Source organism: Falco peregrinus, chromosome 7 (genome assembly GCF_023634155.1).
Source record: "Falco peregrinus isolate bFalPer1 chromosome 7, bFalPer1.pri, whole genome shotgun sequence".
Taxonomy (NCBI): Eukaryota; Metazoa; Chordata; class Aves; order Falconiformes; family Falconidae; genus Falco; species Falco peregrinus.
Window position 1 is genome coordinate 26,061,277 of NC_073727.1, and position 17,473 is coordinate 26,078,749.

At 46.2% G+C, this 17,473-nt stretch overlaps 1 protein-coding gene across 2 annotated transcripts; it reads right to left on the reverse strand.

Annotated features, from left to right (window-relative positions):
• Nucleotides 1-206: 206 nt before the first annotated feature.
• PPIL6 (peptidylprolyl isomerase like 6) lies at nucleotides 207-10,722 on the reverse strand. Of its 2 annotated transcripts, XM_027796150.2 has the most exons (8): nucleotides 10,579-10,722; nucleotides 9,187-9,282; nucleotides 8,526-8,714; nucleotides 6,935-6,997; nucleotides 6,643-6,790; nucleotides 5,221-5,277; nucleotides 1,883-2,018; nucleotides 207-423 (listed from the first exon to the last, which is right to left on the reverse strand). In XM_027796150.2, the coding sequence occupies exons 1-8, from the start codon at nucleotides 10,651-10,653 to the stop codon at nucleotides 312-314; spliced, it is 876 nt and encodes a 291-aa protein (XP_027651951.2). In that variant the 5' UTR covers nucleotides 10,654-10,722; the 3' UTR covers nucleotides 207-311. The 2 variants fall into 2 exon arrangements, with proteins under 2 accessions (XP_027651951.2, XP_055665674.1); XM_055809699.1 differs by lacking the exon at nucleotides 9,187-9,282.
• Between the last annotated feature and the right edge of the window lie 6,751 nt (nucleotides 10,723-17,473).

Genomic DNA, 17,473 nt, shown 5'->3' on the forward strand with positions numbered 1-17,473 from the left:
CTGTCCACCTGTGCTTTAGCCATATGTGCATTTCATCATGTCTGCTTGTCACTATATGATCGTATTAGCACTATTTCCCATAAACTGTAGGCTGGCACTGAGTTATGTGCACAAGCCTTTTCCTGTATTTCTGCAAAAGTGCTTTTTAAGAGCTTATGAACATTTTTTTAAGCCAAAAGAACATTTTGAAGCCATTCACATGTGTGAGAAGTGCTTTTATTTTTGCCTTAAGTGAAAGCCATCAAGGTCTGTAAAAAGCTGAGCGAAAAGTTGAGCTTTGCCTTACAGCAGGCAGGACTGCCAGCTGGGGATCATGGCTCCAAGGTCCCACAGTTCATAATCCTGCAGGCTACTGTAGGCCTTTCCTTATATGTAGGTACGGCTTCCAGTCTCTGGAGTACCTCCGTGCCCTCGATCAATTGCCTAGAGGAAGGAGAAAGTGCACATATGATCCACCCGGAGCCGGCTGTGCAGCCTCTGGCTGCTGCAAGGCCTTAACAAACCCAGGCGCTGGCTCCCCACCGGCGGGCTGCACCCACTCTGCTCTTTAAAAAGCTGTTCTTCGCAACGGGGTCGCAAACGCCATCAGTTCTTGATTAAGTAGCTTCTAGTTGGCGCTTTAGGAGAGGTGAAAATACCACGGCTTTATGCAACTGCATTTATTTAAAGAAATAAGCATTGTACTATGTGTCCCAGCTACAAATGGCCATTACTTTTGAGAAGAAAGAAATCAAAGAGACACGCTGTCGGAAGTGAGAGTATTAGAAATGACTCCCTGAGAAATATCTTTTTCCTTCCTTCATAGCGCCAACCTGAATCCTGAAAACAGCCCAGCATTTTGCAGTCTTTACAATTTTCAGCCCATCCCCCTCTGCACTGTGGGACCACGAGCCGTGCCTCCTGCAGGCACCAGCACGGTGATGGATGCCAGCCGTGCTCCAGAAAGCTTCATGCCGTGTCCCCTCCCACCCCATCCCACCCAGGACAGTAGTACCAAGCGGGGTGGACACTGCAGGCAGCCCTTGCCCAAGTGGGGACATCAGAGCAGAGCAGAGATGGGAAGTGCCTGGCTGTCCTTGTCATATGCTGCTCTCTGCTCCCTCGGGATTAAACTCCCACCCAGGTTTAAGAGGGCCTGGCTAGAAGATCATGGATCCTGTGCCTTCCAGATTACACAGAGCTGGTGGCAAGGCAGAACGCTAGTGGTGAACACTGCTGGTTATATGTATATGCAGCCAGAGACTGTTTTTGGTTTCTTCTTGTAGGTTAGGCAGTTATGCTTTTCACTTCCTTTAAAAATGCTGGTTTTCTCCATGACGGGGTTTACGTGGAAACTGCACTGTGAATTTCTCCCTCTATACATAAACATTTTGCTTTCTTACATCAAGCAAACTGCTCAGAGCAATAATCTTCCTTATTGTATTCCTGAAAATCTAAAAATCTTAACAGGGCCAGCACTATACATCAACCTACCGAGAACAAACTCCCAGTGTGCATTTGCTAAAATAATTCCTCCAGCTCGTGAGGGCTGAGCAGAGCGTGCAGGCTTTGCTCAACAGCCCCCTGTCCATCAGGGCCCACCTTGAGCTGATGCTGAGCTATGCAGCCACAGGTCTGCAGCCTTGGTCCTGGAGATGCCCTGGCAGCTACTTTAGCTTTGCCATAGGGTTTTCCAGCTCAAACAAGCCAGGCCAGGGCAGGGAAAGGAGGGATGGGTGTCATTAGGTACTTCAATCTGACTCATCCATCCTACCTGGCTAGAGGCATTTGTGCTGTAGCTGCCGTAGGGATTTTGTGGATGCTTCATCCCAGGCGGGAAGGGCATACAAGGCCAGGGTGACCTCCTGTGCAGTGCAGTGGCAGCAAGCTGGTGCATACCTACCCAAAAGCCACATATTTTTTGTCCAGGTAGGGAGCTGGCTGGAGGGTGATGTAGAACTGCGAGCCATTGCTGTGGCGGCCCTTGTTGGCCATCCCGAGGATTCCTCTTCCCTTGTGACAGATGGAGAAGCTTTCATCTAGGAAAAGAGTTTGGGGATGAAAGGCTGCAGTTGTGTCGCTCCCTTTGCAGCTGTTGACTGTACAGCACCCTTTTGCCAGCTCCCACATACTCCCCTTTCCTCCTTCCTTGCTCTCCCTTTCCCTTCTCCTTTTCCCCAAAAGGTCCCAATGAGTCTCATAGAAGCAAAGTCTGGTTTGAATTAGCATCCTTCCTAGAAAGAGCTTCCCACTACTTTCTAGTCCTTAAGCCAGTAAAGAAGCTAATGAAGAAACATCCATTAAAAAAGCGCTCTATGTATTTCTGAGTGATGGAGCCAGAGCAGCGATGCCGCTGGCTCCCCGGTGTCGGTCTGTAATGCCTCTCACTGGAGGAGGTCGGAGCACTTAGCACGGCATTTTCTTGCGGCTGCTTGGGATTATTCCCACTGCACAGGTGGAGGCAGAGCGGGTGCTCCAAGCACAGCCCCTGCCTGCAGTGGAGAGGCAAGAGATGCTCCGGCAGCACAGACCTGGCTTGTGGGGGCAGGATGCGCAGCAGCTCCCAGCACTTGGCAACTCGTGCGGAACAGTGAGCGGGAGGCTGCTTTAGCCAAGTAACGTGACAGAGCTGAATAAATGGTGAGTAGATACTTAGTTAAGAAGGCCGGGGTGCCCCCAGAGCAGAAGCTTTGTTCAGGGCAAGGAGAGGAGGCAGGCAATGGGAGCGAGAGCTGCGGGGAGGTGAGGAGGAGCCTCCATGCCGGCTGAGGAAGGACTGGTGAGGGAGAAGAGAAACAGCTCTCAAGAGGGATGGCTGGGGAAGGACAGGCATTAGGTGTGCTTGGGCTTGGGGGATGATGGCAAGGACTTGATTCCTTCCTCTCCACGGAGGGGAGTCCAGCTATAAGGTGGGGAGCAGGGTCCCCACTGACCTTCACCTCCTGTGTCACCCATCTCTGACCTGATCACAGTCAGTCCAGAGCTCCATCGAGCTCTCAAAAAGCTTGAAAGAAACTAGAAATATTTAATTTTTATTGTTCTCTGGTTTTTTTTAAATTCTTTTTACCCTGTTTGAGTGCCCTTCTCAGAAACTGATTCATAAAAATAGTAATTAAATTTTAACTGAACAGTTACTCCCTGACTGCTGCCTTGTGGTTGGCAAAATGACTTCAGCAGACTAATTTTGGAGTCAGATGCTTTGTCCTATGACATGATGCTCCACTCTGACTGATTCTCTGTAATTACCTCAGTCCTTTCAGCTCATTACAGTAAAATGTGGTTGCGTCCCATTAATTTCAGCAGGCACTGGTTGCAGTGCCCAGACGCGTGCCAAGCGCAGAGTCTCCCAGAACATTAACAGCTGACAGAGGCATCTCTCACCCTTTTCAGATATTGAAGATATTTGTCCCCTGGCCTCAGTGTAAAATAGTTTTGCGGGAAATACTGGGAAAGCATTCTAAGCCTTAAACTAGAAAGGCGCCTGCAAGGGAACGCCTTTCTCAAGGATGAAAAGCAATTTTTAATTAAAAGGTGGGAGGGAAAGAATTAGCAATCTTCTCCTTTAATACATCAACACATGAAGTATGTGCAACATGGATAATAAAACTCTTCCAGGGACACTTTCAAGGCTGACAGATTCCAAATTAAATCCACCTTAAAATTACTTAAGGAACTTTTGACACATTGTCACCTTCCCACCTGACATGTCAACTTCTTTCCTGGGTAGCACAGGGAAAGCCTAAGCTCTGCCTGGAGGAGGATGGGGGCAGGAGCAAAACGCCAGATGCTGGGCTGTGGCATGAAGCCCCAGCTCCGGCAGCGTGCGCGGGGCTGTAGCTCTCCTGTTTGCAGAGGTGCCTACGTACACTCAAACTCATTTTCCTCTGCGGACGATTTCTACCCCAACAGAAAGTGCAAAGGGTGTGAGATGTGCGCTAGCACAGACCCATTGGGTAGCATTGCTGGGAAAGAGGATTCACAAACTTTTAAATCTTTGATGACATCCACCTTCCAAACAATTTAGCAGCCAGTCCTGTATTTTTCTAATAACAGCTTATCTTCTTTCTGAGGTATGCGTGTCCCTAAAGCCTAGGCTTGCTGCTGTTCCAGGAGCTCCAGCATCAAAGAAGTGACTTTTGCCCCTTCCTGCCTACTCTAGGCAGCCCGTAGCTGTACTGCCTTAAATCCCACACACTGGGCTTCCACTTCCAGCGGCTTTTGTGCCCGCCAGCGCTGCAACTCAGCCGGGCAGAGCGGGCTAGTGACCCATGTCCAGCCCGGTTTTGCTCCACCTGTCCTGGGACCTGGAGGTGAGAGCAGCTCCTCCTCGCGAGCGGGCTCTCCAGCATCTTGGGAAGGAAAGTTTTCAGCTACACTTGGCGTTTCTGATCTCACTGTTGGCTGCTGCCCAGCCTGCTCAAATGTCACATCATTTGTGCCATTGGCAGTGGGAAAGCTTTTATATAAGGGAACATAAATCAATTTCAGAAGTGCTTTAACTGTCATAAAACATCTTTATGGGTAGCATTTAATCTAAACAGAAGATCCCAAATGTCTATGTCAATTATACGGGTTGTTTTTCTTAAATATTGCAAGTTATAATGTTCTTTTTTCTTTACATTTTATTACTTCATACCAGTATGGGGGAACATTTTTTGTTAAACTTAGCTCATGTTTGTCATTTCTTGACTTTCATGGTTTTATGCGAGATTCAGAAGTAACTCCCCTCACACCCGCAGAGTCATGTAGCTGCTGGCATCGATGCCTGCAGCATGCCCAGGCCTGAAGAGCTGCCTGAGGTCCAGGAAATCTAGAGTTAAAGCCATTTAACTTTACTTTAAAAGCATTTAAACAGGTGATATTGTGTGCCTGGAGATCTCTGTAGCTAATCCACTTCTGCATTTCTAAGGTCTTGCCCACAAAGATGAGTATTTGCAGTCTGGAGTAGGCAGCAGGTGACCATCAGCCCTCATTTAGGCAAGGAGAAGGGGCTAGTGGAACTAAGCCTTGGGCCAGGGACATCAGAGGACAGGGACAAGGTTACAGATCAAAAAGTGTCCTCACTAAAGCAGTCCACTCATGCTAATACAAACAGATAATAATTCTGGCTGAAAAGCAAACCCTTTTGCTTTAGGGAGATGAAAGGGAATTCCCAGGTTATTCTGTGAGTAAGATCAGGTCAACAACTTGTCTTTGTGGAAATTTGCCCTTTGCACAGTTAAGATAGTTGAGGAAACATACCTTCAAAGGTGGGACCATAAATTGACTCTCCTCTGTCTCCCTTTCCAGTTATGATGTCTGCAGGGTAGATAAAAGTAACCGTCAGAGACCAGGTTTATCACAGGTGTTATTGGGGGTTGTCAGTGAGCAGCTCAGCTGAGGTCAGAGGCGTGGGTTGCGCATCAGCCTGGGGGAACAACTGCATCCATCTTTCTGTTTTGCTACTGAAATTTTAACAGACTTTTGGGAAAAGCTCAGCTTCCATCCCAAGAGACGGTCTGTCTACAGAGAACTATTTCATGTGGCGCATTTCATCGCTGCCCCTCTGAGATGGACCAGCATCTCCTGTTGGGAGAGCTCCCGCGGTGGCAGCACCCAGCCAAGGAAGGGGCGCCCTGGAGAAGGATGTCCGTCGGAGGGATTAGGGTTAGAAGAAGGAAGGTTGAAAATGCAGCTGTGATGCTATGGTGAGTTAAGACCACTAACTTGACTAAGAAAAGAGATTTGATAAGAGAGAAATTCCTATTGAACCAGATTTATGATGAGTGAGGCACTAAAGAAACCTGATGCATCTATTTATAATTTTTTTTAAAACAAAATTCTGGCTCTTACTTTATTTAGACATTGTCTTAGACTACCAGGTTATCATTAGTTCTCTACAGTAACAAACATGTAATTTTAGGTTGGTTTTATGGACTACATAGATATCTGAGTAGTTATTCCTGAAAAGTAGGAGCTGTATCTTTGAAGTATAAACATGAAACGTATTTATACACACACATTTGGAGCAAGGCAAACACAGGTAAAGAATACAGGTAGGTAAGATGTCCGATAGACCAAAAGGGAGTAACGAAGGAAATGCCTTCTGGTACACTATATTGACTTCCCTGGGGTTATCAGTCAGGCAAGCTGCGTGCCCAACGTTCCTGGTGCCTTTCTTCTTGGTGCCACACTCCAGACACAGTGCTGGCATTCAGACAGCTCACCAGCATGTTTGCAAGGGTTCTGACACTTGATTAATGCCGCCATAAGTTAATCTCTCTATAAAACAAGTAATAGTTTCTGATGGATATTCTTCTTTTTTTTTTTTCATGTTTCGAATTAGTTTCCTAATTACTTACCAAAGAACATAATGGAAAAGAGTTTTAATATTTTCAGTTTCCTAAATTCTTTTGAAAAGGGCTTGGATAATCAAAAGAACAAATACTCCAAACTTTTCCTATGTTTATAAAGTGAGATGTCTAAAAGAGAAAATGTTTTGGTTTTTTGTTATATATATACATATATATACACACATATATAGAAAATTTAAGATACTAGATTTGTCCTGGAGTTCAGTTATGTCTCCCATGGATGAAGACTGTTATTCATGCAGATCATCACACTCCCCACCCTCTGCCTTGCACTGTAACTTGGTTTTACTCAGGACCCCTGGAAACGCACCTCCTCCTTGGATCCATCCGTTTTTCACTAGGCGATGGAAAAGGGAGTTTTTGTAGGTGAGCTCTCGGCCGTCACAGCGGGACTTTGCTCCTCCAGCACACAGAGCGCGGAAATTCTCACAGGTCCTGGGACATGCATCTGAAAAGAGCTGCAAAAGCGTGAAGAGGAGAATGTGTGAAATTCATAGCTGATGTCCACTGGGCAGATTTCTGTTCCCCCCCCCTTGGGCAGGTGAAACCACCGCACTGGGCAGAATTGTTCCTTGCTTTTGCTTTTCTCCTCTGTAACGTACCTCAAAGAGCAGCCTCCCGACGGGCTGCTCCTCAATGGCTATCTCCAGGTACACAAACACATGCTGTTTAAAGCAGAAAAACAAATGCAGTGAGGGAAAGGCCAGCTCTGTGTGCTGCACTCGCTGCCTCACGCAGGCCAGGGTCCAGCTGCCTAGGGCCGATGGTCTCAGAAAACGTCCGTGAGGTTGTCAATGCAAAACAGCATTCCCACTATTTTGTTCAAATAAACAAAAAAGTAGAGGATATTGCACTCATTCTGGACAGAAATAATCCTAACATCATGTTAAAGCAAACTACTGGGCAGGGCCTGCTGCTTCCTCTTGCATTTACTGACATGCCTATTGCAGCCCATACAATACAGGCAGGATTAAATGAATCTGCAGGAATACCGGCCACCCTGCCAAAATGGACATTCCTTGCCCTTCCCAGTCAGACTGGTATTCATTTTGCTATGACGTTTTCCTCTGCTTTCAAAACCATGTCAGTTTTTGCTATGACATTTTCCTCTGCTTTCAAAACCATGTCAGTGCTGGCAGCATTGCACCTCACATCACCACAGCATTTCGGGAGGTCTTGGCCGGGAAATGAGAGGTTTGGCAGTTGGGCCTTTGGTACCCAAGAATTTTGGTACCCAAGGATTGGGCGCTTTGGGATTCTGGAACAGCACAGTTGCAGCATGGTTAGCAATGCACTTTTGTCTGTTCAGCCCTGAAGCAGTAAATACATGTCAAGCATCTGGGCTAGCATACGTCCCTTCCTGGCTGCTGGCAGGCGCGGAGGCTCTGCCATCCTCCGCATGGGATTCTCCCCATCGACCTCTCCAGTCCCAGCCCTGGCCCTACCATCCTGGGGCAGAAAACCAAAAATCTGCCACTGCTGTGCTCACTCTTTGTCCTGGTTTTGGCCAGGATAGAGTTAATTTTCTTCCCAGTAGCTGGTACAGTGCTGTGCTTTGGATTTCTCACTCTTTGTCCTGGTTTTGGCCAGGATAGAGTTAATTTTCTTCCCAGTAGCTGGTACAGTGCTGTGCTTTGGATTTAGTAGGAGAATAACTTTGATATCACACTGATGTTTTAGTTGCTCAGTAGTGCTTACCCTAAGTCAAGGACTTTTCAGTTTCCCACGCTCTGCCAATGAGGAGGTGCAGAAGAAGCTGGGAGGGGACACAGCCAGGACAGCTGACCCAAACTAGCCAAAGGGATATTCCATACCAATGAATGTCATACTCAGTATGTAAACTGGGGGGAGGTGGCTGGGGCCTGCCGATCGATGCTCAGGGACTGGCTGGGCATCGGTCAGCAGGTGGTGCACAACTGAATTGTGCATCACTTGTCTTTCTTGGGGTTTATGTGTCTCTCTCTCTTTTATCATTATAATTATTATTATTATTACAATTATTAAACTGTTCTTATCTCAACCCATGGATTTTACCTTTTTCCAATTCTACTCCCCATCCCACCGTGTGTGTGTGTGTGTGTGTGTGTGAGCGAGTGGCTGCGTGGTACTTAGTTGCCAGCTGGGGTTAAACCATGACACTCACCTTCCTCCCCTTGTACTCTTCTTGTAAACCAGTGCTACTTGGCTACTTGCCTGGCTGTTTTTCAGACGTTTCCTGTAGAAGTCCTCAGCAATTGCTTGGTAAAGTGCTTCAGGCTTAAAGTCATGATAGTCCCACTCACGGTGAGACCACTTGAGCAGCTCCTTCTCATCCCCCAGCAGCTGGCCGTCAACAAAGCACATCACGGAGGAGGCATACGCCCACACCTCACCTCTCAGCTCCTGCATATCAGAAGGACAACAAAGCCTCCAGGGATTAATTACACACTTAGTGAAGAAGCAACCAGTAATATCCACTGCAGCTAAGGTGGCCTGTGGTATTTTTATGCCTTTCCTACTTTTAAAATCACAAATCCCACCAACTGGAAGGGATTGGGCAGAAGCTTTTGGTGAGGCGTGCTGACACTCACACAGTTATGTGCTTTAAAGGTCTAGATCCTGCTGCTACTCACACAGTTATGTGCTTTAAAGGTCTAGATCCTGCTGCTATGGGACATTATCGTGACAGGAGTCATCTGGGTGTCACTTTGGAGGTAGCTCAAGCTGAACAGGAAAAGTGCTGGAGAGCCCCATCTTCCCTCGAGGGTTTCTAAGAATGTAAGCCAGGGTGGAAAAGCTCACTTCCAAAATCTGCGGACGACACCAAGCTGGGAGAGGACTCATGTCCAAACCAAGCTGAGGACACCAGAGTTACCTTCTTTTTCTCCTGTAAATATTCACACCATGCAAATTCTACTAAAGGCTGTATTACAGGATCTGCAAACTTGCTTGGAAACTTCAGCTTCAGAGCCTGTATTTTCAAGGTAAGGAAAAAAAATTGCTTACAAGCAGTTCAGTACTCTCCCACACCCTATCCTATCGCAGCTTGTATTTCCCTCATTAACTACAACCTAAGCCACATTCTAATTGAGTTATTGCTCTGCACCCCCCACACCTCTGGTGTAATTCCTGACACTTGGAGCAGTACATGCAAATTGCTCTAAATCCCTGTTTGCAGATGTGGCAGGTGTCTTGAAGGGCTGCTTCACAAATATTATTGAATTATGCTGGTACTCTCCCCACGCTTCCCCCCTCCAGGTGAGATGGATGTAAGCAGTGAGACATTTGAAGATGTTGCTGAGCATCATCAACTGCATTTTTTGCATGCATTTTTGCATGCACAGGGAGTTGTGACCCTCTACTGTCCCAGGAGATTGAGCCCAGGGCCTTGGGGCAAGTGAATGGCTTGGTGAAGGCTGCAAGGTGAACAGTTTCCAGTCCCCACTGCTTGTACTGTCTGCCTCTGGAGCACACAGCTCTTTAAGTACAGGACATTCCTGTTTAGCCTCATCTCCACGTGGGCCGTGGCATACGAGTGCCACAAAGTTTGTGGCTTCAAGCCAGCCCAGCCGGACTTCAAAAAAATAAAGCAAGAAGCAACTTTCTATTCAGCTCATGGTCCCTATGCCTATTGTTGGGACATTGGCTGTAACAAACAACAACAACAAAAAAAAAAAGGTAAAAAGCCAAGAGGCACACACACCCTGCAGCTATTGGCTTGGCTTATCCTTAGGGCTGCTGATGGCAGAGTTTTGTCAGCTGTAAATAATGCTGGGGAACGAGCCTGGCAGAAAAACTCTGACAGGCAGGGAGGGCATACAGGTCAGTGCTGGGCACCCCGCGGCGGGGTGGCACCTGCCACACAGCCAGCCTTCCCATGGAAAAGTCTGCCGAGCCCCGTCAGGTTTGCAGCGTTTTGCCTTCTCATTTGCACCGATAGAGCTGCATTAAGGGACTCGTCATAAGCTGCCGAGCAAGTCGGACAGAGCTGCGATGTGCATCTCATGCAGCATTGCGCAGCTGTGAAATTTCTTGGAGCTGCAGCAACAAGGAGGCAAGGATGGTGCAGCCAAGCAGCACCAAGCCGCGAGCCCGTAAAGCCTTGGTGCCTGTGCCTGGCAGCACCAAAGAGCAGAACCCCCAAAGTCAGAATACTTTCTTCCTAAGAACCACCCCCTGGGTGCAGGCATTCCCCTGATGATGTACTTCCAGCCCGCACCACTCCGCACTGCTCCCACCCGGTGCTGGGGTGATGCCCGGGGGTCACCTCTGCTGCGCACTTGGCCACGTGGAAAGTCGGGTCTCGGAGCAGCCCCACCACCGTCACCTGCCGCGGGCCCATGGCACCCTGGCCACCACCAGCCCGAGTCTGTCAACAGAGCCTGGCTCCACGGCAACGCCAGACACCGCCCCCCCCCCCCTCCCCCCCCCATTTCTAAGCGCTTCCCAAGCCCAACAGTTTCAATGTGTCGGGAATGCGGGAAACGCTCCGATTTCTGCTTTCTCCCGGAGGAAGGAAAACGAGGCCGCACAAAAACGCGGCAGAGGATTGGAGCCGGCTCTTCCCAGAGCCCGTGCCGGACGCCGGCAGCACAAGACCATTTACAAGAAAGGATGAGAGGATGAGGATCCCGTTGCTGGTGGCGGCTGACAGCAGGTGCCCAGCAAAAAGCGGCAATCGGCAAACAGGAGAGCAGAGCTTCCCTGTTACCTCCCAGCCCGTACGCAAGGATTTCCCGGTATCTCTGTGTTTAATTCCCCTCGGCGGCTGCTATGCACATGAATCTCTTTGCTCTTCAGACAAATGTAAAAATCCGGCACCCACAAAATCCCGTGGCGATTTAGATTTACAGCTTAATTACACCCCGTGCAAAGTGCGCGCATCCTTTTGACGCAGCAACTCCTACCCACAGCCGCGCCTGCTGGGCGCTGCCGGGGCCCTTCCCGCCGGCAGCGCAGCACAGCACAGCACCAGCACAGCACAGCACCAGCACAGCACCAGCACACGGACACAGCAGTTCCAGAGGGGTCGAGGCTCCCACAGCAAAGCTTCGTGCCGCTGCCCCAGCTCGGCTCCCTTTTGCCTAACGCAGCACGAGCAAAAGCAGTTTTGTGGGACAGCTGTAGGTTCAGCGCGGGATTCTGTCAGTGTGGCTAGGTCTGGTCCCCCTTCAACCCTGAGCAAGGTGAATTTTAGAGGACACTGGTGTTAAAAATGACAAAACTGAATTGTGTGTCACGTCAAAAAATTGTGTAACTTTTCATGACATCAGGGAGCAACGGAACAATTGGCGCATCCCCAGGAAAAAATACATCTTTGACACGTCAAAATCCTATTGCACGTGAGACAGTTGTGATTTTCATGTGGAAAATACATTCTGCAGAACACACCCATGTTAAATACAATACAAATTATATTAATTTATCGTATTAATAAGAATGTGCACTTTTTTCCAATTGTATATCCACACGGCTTTATAGAGTGGTAAATTTGTACATGACCACAGCGCTGGAACCAAAATGCCCCTTAGCTAGATGTTTCTGAACTACCCACGCCTGTAAAAAATTCAGACTAAGGAAGAAATCTGGGGTTCCAGAAGGGCTCCCCCATGTAGCCCTGAAGTTTCTCCAGTCTGTGTATGGCTCAGTGATATTTTCTTACAGCAATTCACTAGGGCAACAGCTCTGCAACTGTTTGGCTGGGATTTGTGCAACGTTCAATTCGAAAAGCTCCATCCTCACACAATCAAAGATGGTGAAGATGATCAGTTTCTGAAGGTTTAGCTACCACAGCCGCTCCCTTACCTGAAAGACCTGTGCACCAGATGTTATAATTTTATGTTACGATGGTGTTTTGCTGAAAAAAATGTATAGAACCGAGGGAGATGAAACAGTTTGGACAAGGGGACATGTTAAGATCCTACAGTAGACAAGGAGTTTTTAATTGACACGCAGGTACTGGGTGGCAGCAGACAAGCCGAGGCGTGATGGCAGCTAACAGCAGCTAACAGCAGCAAGCAGCATGTGCAGCTACAGCTGCGTTTTGTAGGCTGTGACTGAGCGAGGCAAAGGAAAGCCCTCTCCTTCCTCCTCCCAAAGCCTCTGCAGGCTGTGACAAGCAGGATCTAATTTTAGTAGCCAGACCATATGGCTTCTGCCTATAGCAAAAAAAAAAAAAATCTATAGCAGCCTTACGTAAAGTCGAGAAGCAGCATACCCAGAGTCAAATATAAGGTCAGCAATGCCGCAGAAAATACTCTTTGCTACCTATTTTTCTCTACATCCATATTTTTAGTTTGATACAGATTAATACAACTGGAGTTTATCTGGCCTTTTTAAATGTCTCAGTCCTCCTTTTTGTACTATAAAAACAAGTATTAACATCAATCTACTGCATATTATTTTTTAAAAAAACAGATTGATATCTGCATTTCATAAATGTGCTTAAACTTACAAATGCTGTTCCTGAAATTTATATCTGCACATATGTACAATTGGCTCCTGTTATTCCTTTTTCTTTTTTAAAAATAAAATATAGCTTTTTTTTTTTTTTACTGATAATTTCTAGGCATGGAAAGTCTTACTGTCAGTACGGCCAAGAAAGGGAATTAATCATAAACATGCTGCTAATGGTCAACTAATAGTCAAAAAGAAAAGCAACAATTAACCAAACAAGCATAATATTATTAGCCAACAAGCTAATAATATTATTAGCTGGACAGGACTGTTTTCTGAAAATTTATGATTGTCTTTTTTGAGGAAAAAAAAAAAAAGAGCAAGCCAAGAGCTACCGTTTACTTGCTGTCTCTATTCTGATTTTTCTTTCTCCCCCTCTTTTTGCATCACTTTGTAGTTCAGGTACATTAAAATCTATTCAACAGTTTGTCAATTACCAAAATTATGAATAGACATGCCGTGCTGCATTTGGTATGGAAAGAAAAACAGTTACTGTGAAGAAAAACATGGAAAGCACAAGAGGTTGTGCAGTACATTTACAGGATGATACCGAAACCCTTTCAAAGACCACGCAGCAAATGTTCTTGGAAACACGAAATCCTTTGAAATGTGCACACATGCCCTGATGCAAGACTTGAGAGTTTTACTTTGGCGTGATTCTCAGAGGGTTTCCCTGCTCCAAGCCTCTGCCCCTGCTGTGGCTGTGGCTGTTTCAGTTCCTTTCAATCCAAGATAGCATCTGAAAGAGACTGGGAAAGAGAACAGAAAAGCAGACTGGGTTTATAAAAGGAATAAATACAGTATTTGGAGACACCCCCCACATGCAGGTACTGGAGATACTCTGGCAGGAAAGCTGCTCAGGGGTCACACAGCGACATTTTGGTGAAGGACGAGCCAGGTGACTGCAGCATCACCCTGCTGAAAGCTGCGTAAAGCGTAACGATGTGCTGGTCGAAGACGCAAATGCCAAATAACTTCACAGCAAATACGTGGAGAGGAAACATCGCACAGCTTATCTGCTGGGCCACAACAGCATGCTGTGGTGACTAGTGGGAGGGCCACCACCACTATTTCACACCAGGCCCTTGGGCTGCCACAAGTCTTTTCTGAGACACTGTGCGGGGGAAATGCAGTATTAGATCACCCAGCACTCAAAGAAAACAACGTGGGAGGCTTCAAAGGTCTTCCTACTGCCAGGGAATGGACAGATTCAGCTCCAGAAAGAAGGAAGACCTCTATAAGCTTAGCCTTCCAGGTGGAAGGCAGAAACTGACATCACTTCATCAAGAAATTCAAAGCAAAGCCAAAGGGATAAGCTGATTTTCAGGATGACAATACACCAACAGGGCTGTCCACAACAACCTGAAGCTCTCCAGGTGACTGCTCTTAATAGCCATGAGGCTTGCCACCTTTGAGGGCAGGGAGGACCCACAAACACGTATGAATCAGTCCCCTTCAGGAAGTCACCAACAGTGGGATACAGCTGCAGCTGTCAGAAAAAGTTGCAGGACCGGGTAAGGAGTTGCTAACTAAAGGAAAAATGTGTCCTGCTATTCCAAAGATGCTTTCAATTAGGTAGGATTAAATGAGTAGTAGCCAGAAATGAGCAGCAAGTGTACTACAGCAAGGTGCTGGTTCACCTAGAATATGCCTGGATGTTTTTTTCCATTTGGAAGAACTGCTTGGGCCAGAGACGAACAGCAGTCCCTCTGTTGCAGAAAACCATTTATTGTTCACCATATTTTATGGAGAATCTGAAAAGTGATGGAGCATATAGGACTGCTGTATGGCATTACCTACTCCTTCTCCATTCTTGAACCTAACCTGCGATAGCAGTAGGATTGGGAAAGCGCCTGCACAGACGGACTTCTGACCATGGGAAGATAATCATAACTAGGGAGCACCCTTGACTGCTGCCCAAACTCCAGGGCACACCTGCTTTGCAAATTGGTCTCCTCCCAGCCACTCCCAAGTTGGACTCAGCTTCTCCTGGATGTGGACACTTGCAGTTGGTGAGACAGCCTGCCATGGAAGATGTGGCGAGACAGAAAATACACCAGGCTGCTGTGCTCACATGGACATTGGGTCATGATTAGGAACAAATCCCATACTAGGTTTCATTTCTGGAAAAAAAAAGATAAATCCTAGCACACTAGGATAGGTCTTAGCAAACACTATTACCTTGATGATGACTAACCGGCTAAGATAGTGAAACAATTGTTTTTCAAATAAAGAGATGCAAGCAAAACCCTTTCCTGAACAACTGGCAAGACCGCTGCCAGGCCCAACATCCCTAACTTTAACCTGTGAACAGGCGGTCAGTTTGAGAGTTCATGGTGAGGCAGTCATCTCTTCCACTCAGGTGCTGAGAGCTAATTGTTGTACAACCCCTAGTAGTGCTTTTTTAGTCCCTCTCAGCAGAAAACAGAGCATAAAACGAGTATTAAAAAAACCACATGTGCAAAGTTACATATGGTGGGATGAAGCTTTTTGTATTGGCAGGGTAAGTACTCAGATATTCATCTATCAAAAACGAGATGCTGGACTGGAAGGCTCATCGGTCTAATCCTCACTGCTGGCGTCTTGGCTTCCACAGATGGAGCAGCCAACTCTCTTGAACTTTAGAATGCTGAGGTCAAGAAATACTACCCACAGCTAAACCATGGATATAAGCGGCAAGCAGAGTAAAGGTACACAAAATAGTCAAGTACACACTTAGCAGTGTGTTGCTCTACCTCTCAGGGATTTATTTCAACTTTAACCTGGAGAATCAGCCAAAATGTTCAGAAAAAGCTAAAATTTCATAAACTTGCATTTGAAAAAAGATCAGTAAAAATCCTTTTAGTGTTCAACTGCGCTGGGTAACTTACAAATGGAGTAGAAGAAATGCGCAATGGTGTTAATTGCTCACAAAAATGGATCTTTCTGTAGTTATCTTATGGTCCTGTGTTTATGTCTAAAATCCTAATCTCATTTTAGCATAGTAAGCAGTGAGATGCCTTTGCTAGTAAGATTAGTCTATGTGAGAAAATGAGAAGTTAAGGTGTTTACTGGCTAAGGAGTAAAGGAGAAAAAACATAATTTAGAGAGCTGCTTTGAAATGTAGTTTTTAAGGTATGCAGTTTTTTGTTAGCATTTCTTAGCAGCAGCTAAGTAAAGTAAAGTAAAGCCGAAGGGGTTTCCTTTCAAATTCAAAGCTATCCTAGACTTCGCTTATACTTCAAATGTGCACACAGAAGAGGGATTTTCATCTTCAGTAGAAATGCATTCACTAGAAAGGAAGCAAATGTTGTCAAAAAAACATTCGTGGTATAAGAAACCACACAAGCTTCTCAAGTGCAAGCTACAATGTGTGCTGACAGCTTGAGCAATGCAGGGTGCAAGATTAGTCACTGCCGTGCTGCTCATAGAAGCTCGTTTCTTCCAAACCCCAAACTTCACCTTTTTTAGTTACAGGGAGAGCATTAAGCAATCACTATGTGATAGCGGCTCATGAGTAACCCTAACATCACATTGAATTCTGCAAGGATAACTTCATAATAAACAAGTAGAAGTTAAAAAAAAAAAAAAAAAAAAGAGGAAAGTATTTAACAGGTACTTGTAGTCTTAGAATTTAGTTAGTAACTAGCTTTCAAGCATTTCACAATTCATAAATAGACGTCAGAGAAGGCACTCTGTTCAAGCTCCTGTAAACTTAACCACCAGCCAGTATTATGGCTGCACATTTTAGATAAAATGAGAAGTTGTTAGGATGAAACCACCGGAGTATTTATTGTAAGCTTAAACTTATACAATCAGTAAGATTTTCACAGATTTAACTGTAACAAGCTTTACTATATTTTTTCATCTGTTCTTACAGCATCAAGACTGCAAGCTTCTCCACTCTGAAAGGCAAGAAAAGGTGAAAAGCCTAAACAGACTTTTGCTGTGGTTTGGGTTTTTTTTGTTAGGGTTGTTTTGGTTTGGGTGGGGGTTTTTTTCCCCGCTGATTTATCCCTGCTGTCTACCCTTTTTACAATCCATTTATATAAAATCTGATCTAGTATTTGGAAAAAATGGAGGTCCTTACCCAAACCCCCGCAGCATGTGGTCAGTAGCCGGCTGAGTCATCTGGACCTGAAGGAGGAATGTCATCCAGAATTTGGGTTCCCCAGAACAAGACAGACGTTGACATACTGGACTGAGGGCAGCAGAATTCCACCAAGGTGATTAAAGAGCTGGAGCACAAGATGGAAAAGGCTGAGAGAGCTGGGTTTGTTCAGGCCTTAAGAGTAGAAGGCATTGAGAAGACCTTACTGCCATCTTACTTATGTAAGATGTAAGGTATGTAGTAAGAAGACCTTACTACAGCTAGTGGGAGGGTGTAGAGAAGAGACTTCTTGGAAGCACAGCAGTAGGACAAGAGGCAGTGGACACCAACCGCAACATGGGAAATTCCAGTTAAATATAGGAAATTTTTTTTCAGTGCAAATATGGTCAAACACTGGGACTGGTGGCCTAGAAAGGCTGTGGATCTCCACCCCTCGAAGTGTTCAAAACTCAAACCAGACAACAGCAACACGATCTAGGCACACCTCCTCTGAGGAAGGTGATGGACCAGATGGCCTCTGGAAGGCCCTTCCACCTGAAATTAGTCTATCACTCTATGCGCTGGGCTTTTACACCACTGACTCTCTCTAAGCAGCCACATAAGCCAAGCACGCACA